The following is a 7,660-nucleotide window of genomic DNA, read 5'->3' on the forward strand; positions in this document are numbered from 1 at the left end:
AGATATTTTAATTTCAATTCTTTTTTCAAGTTTTATATATTTTTAAATAAGTGAACTAAATTAAAAGAAAATTAATTTAAAATAATAAAATCAATTTATGTAATGTTATTAAATCAAGTGATTCAATTGAAAATGAAAGGTCAACTCCATCAAAATTGTCTTGAGTTTGAATCAATTGAACTACTCGTTGTAATTGTTCAGGAGTTGCATTTTCTAAAAGTCTAAGAAGTGTATTTTCCATTTTATTCTTTTTAAATGAATATTGACGATCACCGATACATCCTAATGGCTCTAATAAGTCTGTTATTGGGATACATTCTAACTGTTCTAAATTACGAGAAGATGCAAGAAAAGCATCAAATAAATCTTTAGAAATATGAGGAGAACATCTATGACTATCTACTTCGTTTTGAACTATTTTATGAATTTCATCAAAATTTGATTTAGCTTGAAGAATACAGTTTTTACTTTTTTCATCAAGTAAATATAACGGATTACATTTTAATGGTGTATCATATCTATTGAGCTGAATTCTTGAAAAAAGGTTATACCTTTGTTCATATGGAATTGACTCGTCTCTGTAATATTTGTTTAATAAAGGAGAAAGAGTTATGAACATTTCTTCTATTGATTTACATGAAAAAACTTTTTCATATGACCCTTTTAATACATTATCAATATCAGGAATTGACAATAAGTACATCTTTACAAATGTAACAAAAGATCTATTCATTTACCTTAATATACAAGAAAGATGAGATTGGTTAATAAGGAAATAATAAATTCATTTTTTCATTTTTATTTTTTCATTTTTATTTTTTCATTTTTATTTTTTAAATTAGTTTTAAAATTGTTTTTTTGTTTTTTGTTATCAACTTTGGTTCATAAAGTTTATTTCAATAATGAATAGATACAATATTCAATTTATGAAATTAATGAAATTTCTTTATAAAGAGAATTGTTATCAAGTAAAATTCAATTCAATTATCCATCAATTTTTTATTCAAAACTGTCAATAAAAGAAATTAGTTTTAGTATTTTAATGATTGATTAATAATACTTTTAAATTGTCAAATGGGTTAAACCTCTTAGTTGAACATTTTACAAGTTTTGATCTTTTTTACAATCTTCTATTAGTGATATAAAAGGAAAGAACTTAATTTATTTATTCCGCTAGATTTGAAAAATGTCTCTTCCTAACATATATCCTGAACATTATGAAATTAACAAAGGTTCTAAATATTATAGAGAACTTATTCCAAGACCATTATTTGAAGAGTATTTTAATAATATCAAGAAATTAAGTATTGATTTTTTATGTAAATTAGATCCAAGTCATGCAGAATTATACAAATCCTTTGTTCCAGAAATAGATAATTTTGTTAATCAACCATTTTTTAAAGAGTCTATGTATGAAATGTTTGCTGGTTGTGAAGATCAAACAAGTATTCCATTTAAAACAACAATGAGAAGTTCTGTTGCTAAGATGTCAGCTTTTATAAAATATAATATTGAACTAAAAATAGATAGAGAAAATATTGAGAAGATTCAAATTAAAAAACCAATTTATATTGTTTCACTTCCAAGAAGTGGATCAACATTTACTCATGCAGTTCTTGCTTCTGACCCTTGTGCAAAAACAATTAAATTATATGAACATCTTTCTCCTGGTCATAAAACAATGACATATGAAGGAAGGGTTGGATTTAGTAACTCAATCATTGGTCAAATTAATTCTAGTTCTAAGGATTTTTGTAAATGTCATGCTATGGATAATGTAAATGCACCAGAAGAAGAACTCTTCTTTATGGAACTTCTTGAACATACATTATGTTTTGGAACTTCAATGCCTAGATGGGAACAATATAGAAAATCATCATATGAAAGAGATTTTTCTGGAGTCTATAATGCTGTTTTAAATGAAATGAGAATGTCTGCAGTAGAATTTCCACTTCCAGAAAATGGATATTTCTTGATGAAATGTGTTTCTCATTTGATGACTATGGTACCATTTTTTAATATAATGTGTGCTGATGAAATTGAAGCTAGAATTGTTTGGATTCATAGAGAACCAGTTGATGAAATTAAGTCTGCATTTTATTTACTTGATAATGCTAGAGCTCGATATCTTGGAGATGTTGGATGTGATGATCCAAAATGGTTACACGAGAGTATTTGTAAAATGCATAACATAGTATTAAAAAATGCTATTTCAACAAGAGAGAAATGGATTGCTGAAAATCCTGAAAGAGAAAAACAGATTTGTGACATTGGGTTCAATGAAATGATTGTAGACCCAGTTGGCGTTTCAAGAAGAATATATGAGAAGTTTGGTATGCCATTTACTGATGAATTAGCTCAAAAAATTAAAGACATGGTTTTGAATAATGACCCTCAAAAGAAACATGGAAGAAAAGAAAAGAAAGAAGATGAGTTTACTGTTCCAGATAGTGTTGTAAGAGAACAATATAAATGGTATTTTGATAAATTTGGAAAGTACATGCCAAATTATTGGGGTAAAAATTAAATGATTTTTTATAAATTTTAAAATTTTTTTTTTGTTAATAACAAATAAATAAAAGTTTTCAAAGAAAAATCAATCATAGTATCAAACGTTCAGTCTTATATTTTTGTTGGTATTTAATGTATTTTTTAAGGAAGTGCTTTGACTTGGTCAGCAACAAAGTCAACAAATAAAGCTTTTCTGTAATATCCATCTAATGTTTGTAAATGTTTAGTATTTAATTCTTTCATACGATCTAAACTCTTCTTAAAGTCTTCACTATTAAGACTCTCTAAATCCCATTTTAAAAATATAGCGTTCATAACGGTTTGAGCCACAGCCATTGATACATTTCGTTCATTCCAGTATCTAGCAAATTCATACAATTTCTTTCCTAGTTCTATATCCCATTCTTCAATAGCCTCAGAAACATTACAAGAACTACAACAATTTAATGCCTCTTTTTGAAGTCCTAATTCAACACATACTTTTAATGCTTCTTTCCATTTACCTTGTCGAGTTAAATTCATTAATTTTTGACCAAGAAGAATTTCTTTTTCTCTTGACGTAATTCTTTCAGCAACAACTTCAGAAGAAATGTCTTGAATAAGTGAAACTAACCCATTATCTCCTGTAACAATAAAGTTTTGATTGTGCTTCGTAATAGACCATAATTTCTCTTCAGAAACATCTAATGTTTGTGTATTTTCTCCAGTCTTTACAACCCATAACCTTACCGTTCCATCATTACCAACAGAGATAATTTGAACACCATCATTAACAAATATTGCCTTAGATATTCCACCATTATGCCCTTGTAATGTTCTTAACGCAGAAAGAGACTTGACACTCCATAACCTAATTGTTCCATCACCAGAGGCTGTGGCAACAACTTGTTCTATTGGGGAAAATTCTGCTGAAATAACAGCTTTTGTGTGTCCTTTTAGTACGCCATGTAAAGCGAATCCTTCTTTAGGTGCCCAAAGTTTAGCAGACTTATCAGCTGAACCACTCACAAGGAAAATATCTTTTGTTGAGAATGTTAAACATTGAATTTCTTTAGTATGTGCAGCAAATGCATCTACTTGTGTAAATTCCTCTAATGATTCATAAGAAAATATCTTAATATATTTATCATTAGAACCTGTTGCAATCATTCTTGATTGTGTAGAATGACCTAAAGCAGTTACTGCACCACTATGAACAGTTGTATTAACAAGCTCTTTCATAGTTTTAAGGTCCCATAATGAAATAGAACCATCGAAATATCCAACAATAATATAGTCTTTTGAGGGAGATATACAATATGACATTATCACTGAATCATGACCATAATATAATTGTGAGGTATGTGCAACAAAGTCATATACTTCTAATGCATTTGAATTATTTAATAACAACACTTTATTACAATGTAATGGGAATTCAATATCATGTTGTTTTTTTTCTTCATTAGTTAATGTATTATCTGATTCGTCATCATTCTTTTCTAATGGCAAACAACAAATTATACTCTCTCTATCAAAACAGTCATAACTCTTAACTTTTCCTTCAAAAGAATAAAAGATTAAATACCCATCATGACTTACATGAATAATTTCTTCTCCTGCAATCAAAACCGCACCTGGAGACAATAGTCGTTGTTCTTCTTTATTTTTCCATATTATTTCTTTATCTTTTAAAGCAATGAGATTACCTTCTTCTGTTCCAAGAATAATATATTCTCCAGCAAATTGAAGAAATAAAGAATAAGTAATTGGAATAGTTTTTGTTGGTTTTAAAGATTGCATGTCCCAAATTATAAGAACATTATCTTTTCCAATAGAAACAAGTTGTTTCTTTGTATTTAATTTCATATCTACAATGCCATTTAAATGTCCAAACATATCTTTTATTTTGTTTGTATGTAAATTAAATTGTCTAATAGTTTCAAGAGAATCTGAAGATGCATAAACAAGGTATTGTTCTTTTGAATCATCAAACAAAACATTTGTTACAAGAGAATGAGAAAACACCAAATTATGTGTAAAGAATTTATTTTGTAAATCATAAATACGTACATATCCATCATTACTTCCCATTGCTAAAAAACCATTAGAATAACTAAAACACATTGAAACAGTAACAGATTGTTGTTTAGTAGAAGTGTTTGGTGTTTTGATAATCATAAGATGTTCTTTTGGAATAGAAAGGTCATAAACATAAACTAATCCTGATGAATAAGAAACAGCTAAGTATCTGTTATTTGGTGAAACAGCAAAATTTAATATATCTGAAGAATCTCCTTTATATGTAAATTTTATTGAACCATGTAATGCTGAAACATACGTCGTTGTTGCATCTTCACCTACCCAAATTAAATTAGACCCATCAGAAGTACAAGTAAAAGCACCTCCACAATACTTAGTTTGAAAGACAGTTTGTTTAGAAAGTTGTTGTATAAGTTTTTCTTCTTGTCTTGTAGGAATTGCTTCCATCCAGGGTTTTTTATATTTTTTTTAATTTCTTTTTTAATTTTTTTATTTTTAAAATATTTTTTTTTATAGTTTTATTCTCTCGTTTTAACTTATTATTCTCTTTGATGTTTTAATATTTTTAGTTCTATTAGTATAACCAGTTACTATATCATTTAATCGTTTATATTCTTCAATAAGTCTTGATAAAATTACTTTCTTTATTCTATTAGTTTTTTTATTTTAATAAATCTTTCAAATGAACTAAGTAATTTATTGAATAAGATATGGAAAATAAATCTGAAATAGAATTAAATCAAAATCAATGTAAAAGCAATATTCTTTCGTTAGAGGGTTTATTAAAAAAAACAGTAGACACAATGGTAATTTTGTTAAATTCCATTGATGAAGAAAAAACAAAATATGAAGAATGTTTTGGTCCTTTAGAAGAGCATATGATAATTAACCCACCTCAACGAATTATTGAATGGGTTCATTCAATTCAACAAACAATACCTCCATTAGAAGATGAGTTATCACCAACAAAAAGAAATAAAATTGAAGGAACAATGAAAATGGATGTTGGAGGGGTTATTATTAATTTTTCAAACCAAAGAGAAAAACATAGTACTTCATTACCTAAAGTAGCTGATGACTCTTTATTGTTTTTTATGAATAACCAATTTAAAACAAAGTCAATTGGAATAACAGCAAATATTTCAAACACAGATTTAATAAATTTTCCTTCGTTTTCTTCTCAACCATTTAAGGAACAATTAAAGAAACATTACCCAAAATTTCAAAAGGAGGAGAATAAGACAGTTAATAAAAAAACTTCAAAAAGAGAAAGAAAGATGAAGATTAACATTAATAAAAAACCTAAAAATTGAATTGAATTTGTCTTACCTCTTTTTCTCAACTTTTTTCAATCTAAATTTTGTTGTTTTCCAAACAACAAAATAAATATAAACCCTGTTGAAGTTACTAAATAAACTACTTCATTTGTACAACACTTCACCAAATGAAAGTTGTTATGGTTGGTGATTGTAGTTTGTTTATTATTCTTGTTTTTAATAATACAAAAGAATAGAGTAAAAAAATAGGTGTTGGTAAAACATCAATTGTAAATAGACTCGTTAATAATGAGTTTATTCAAGAAGTAAGAGCAACTGTTGCTGCAGTATTTCATCAGACAATTGTTGATAGTGAAGATGACTCGTATAAATTAGAAATTTGGGATACTGGTTTGAATTAAATTTTAAATAAAGTAAAACAACTTATTCATAATTTAGCTGGAGAAGAAAAATATCGTTCAGTAGTTGGTTCTTATTTTCGTGGTGCAAATGGAGCAGTTATAGTATTTGATGTTATGGATAAAACCTCATTTGAACATATTGTGGATTGGGAATTGGAAATAAAACAAGTTGCACCAGAAGCTACTATTCTTATTCTTGGAAATAAGGCAGAACAAAATAAATGGGTGTTACAAAAAGATGAAATTGAAATTAAATTAAAACAAAACAAATTAAATTATTTTTTTGTATCAGCAAAAACTGGATTAAGTTTGTTCTATTGTTATTTGGAAAAGTAATTTTAAGACTCATCACTTTAAGACATTAAAAAAGCATTTATATCTCTTGCTACTACTATGCAACCAAGTGAAATTAATGAAAGTGTATGTGTTTTAAATTCAAATACTAAAGTTGAAGAGGGGTGTTGTTAGTTGTATGCTCTTTTTATTAAAAAAATTAATAAACAATGTTTTATTAAGGTATTGAATAAATTAGAATAGATACTTTCTGTATGAACAAAGTCTAATTGTTGGTATCTAAAATTAAGAATTTTAGTTATATTTTTATAAGAAAAGTTAATATTTTCAAAGTATATTTTTAGAGGAGTATTAATATAAATAAGAGATACATTACATTAATTTAAAACTTTTCTTTTTTATTCTTATATATTATGTTATTGTATTTTATTATTATCTTCTTTTTCAATTTAATCAATAAAATAAATTGAATCTAATCGTTTATTCTTTTATTCTTATTCTTTATTTATGTAGGTTTGTATGTTTATTTAATGTTATTAATTAAAAAGTATTTATTAATCAATTAGAATTTCATTTATTCTATTTCATGTTTGTGAATTATTTCATTTTGTTGTTTTGGTTGTGTTAACTGATGGAATTATGAGATATCAATACTTCATTTATTTTTAATGTTTATTCATGTTGTAGATTCTAAATAGGCAAAGAAAAAAAGCAAATAATGGAAACAGAAGAGAAAGATATAAAAGAATAAAAAGAAAATAAGAAGTAGAAGAAGATGAAGAAAGAATAAAAGTAGAAAGGAGAGAATATAAAAATAAAGAAGACAAAGTGTAATAAAACAAAAGAGATGATAAAAGAAGAAAAGAATGAAAAAAATAAAGGATGCAAATTTTATTGAAACAAATAAAAAAAGCGCAAAATTTAATGATGCAAAATTTAATGATGCAAAATATTTTGAAATAAAAATAAATCATCATTTGATATTATTATATTTGATAATAATTTATAGTATGTATTAAATACATCATATTTCTTTATTATTTATCTTTTCTTTTTATTATTTCATATATTAAATTATTATTCATTCATTTATTATTTATATTTCATTTATTAAATAAAATGAAAATGAAATTATAAAATATCAATCAATTAAAT

General features: G+C 25.9%; 5 protein-coding genes across 5 annotated transcripts; 3 read left to right on the plus strand and 2 right to left on the minus strand.

Moving 5' to 3' along the window:
• Window positions 1-76: 76 nt before the first annotated feature.
• Window positions 77-733, minus strand: EHI_140730 (uncharacterized protein; the record flags this gene model as incomplete). The annotated part of the gene is made up of 1 exon (XM_649109.1): window positions 77-733. The coding sequence occupies one exon, from the start codon at window positions 731-733 to the stop codon at window positions 77-79; it is 657 nt and encodes a 218-aa protein (XP_654201.1).
• A 453-nt stretch (window positions 734-1,186) lies between these two features.
• Window positions 1,187-2,527, plus strand: EHI_140740 (uncharacterized protein; the record flags this gene model as incomplete). Its single annotated transcript, XM_649108.1, has 1 exon — window positions 1,187-2,527. One exon carries the CDS (start codon window positions 1,187-1,189, stop codon window positions 2,525-2,527), a length of 1,341 nt encoding a protein of 446 aa, XP_654200.1.
• Window positions 2,528-2,652: 125 nt separating this feature from the next.
• On the minus strand, window positions 2,653-4,980 carry EHI_140750 (WD domain containing protein; the record flags this gene model as incomplete). Its single annotated transcript, XM_649107.1, has 1 exon — window positions 2,653-4,980. The coding sequence occupies one exon, from the start codon at window positions 4,978-4,980 to the stop codon at window positions 2,653-2,655; it is 2,328 nt and encodes a 775-aa protein (XP_654199.1).
• Window positions 4,981-5,243: 263 nt separating this feature from the next.
• Window positions 5,244-5,846, plus strand: EHI_140760 (uncharacterized protein; the record flags this gene model as incomplete). Its single annotated transcript, XM_649106.1, has 1 exon — window positions 5,244-5,846. The coding sequence occupies one exon, from the start codon at window positions 5,244-5,246 to the stop codon at window positions 5,844-5,846; it is 603 nt and encodes a 200-aa protein (XP_654198.1).
• A 131-nt stretch (window positions 5,847-5,977) lies between these two features.
• On the plus strand, window positions 5,978-6,679 carry EHI_140770 (Rab family GTPase; the record flags this gene model as incomplete). The annotated part of the gene is made up of 4 exons (XM_649105.1): window positions 5,978-6,005; window positions 6,060-6,200; window positions 6,249-6,518; window positions 6,570-6,679. The coding sequence occupies 4 exons, from the start codon at window positions 5,978-5,980 to the stop codon at window positions 6,677-6,679; spliced, it is 549 nt and encodes a 182-aa protein (XP_654197.1).
• Between the last annotated feature and the right edge of the window lie 981 nt (window positions 6,680-7,660).

This window comes from Entamoeba histolytica, genomic scaffold (assembly GCF_000208925.1).
Source record: "Entamoeba histolytica HM-1:IMSS scf_1104750518435 genomic scaffold, whole genome shotgun sequence".
NCBI lineage: Eukaryota > Evosea > Mastigamoebida > Endamoebidae > Entamoeba > Entamoeba histolytica.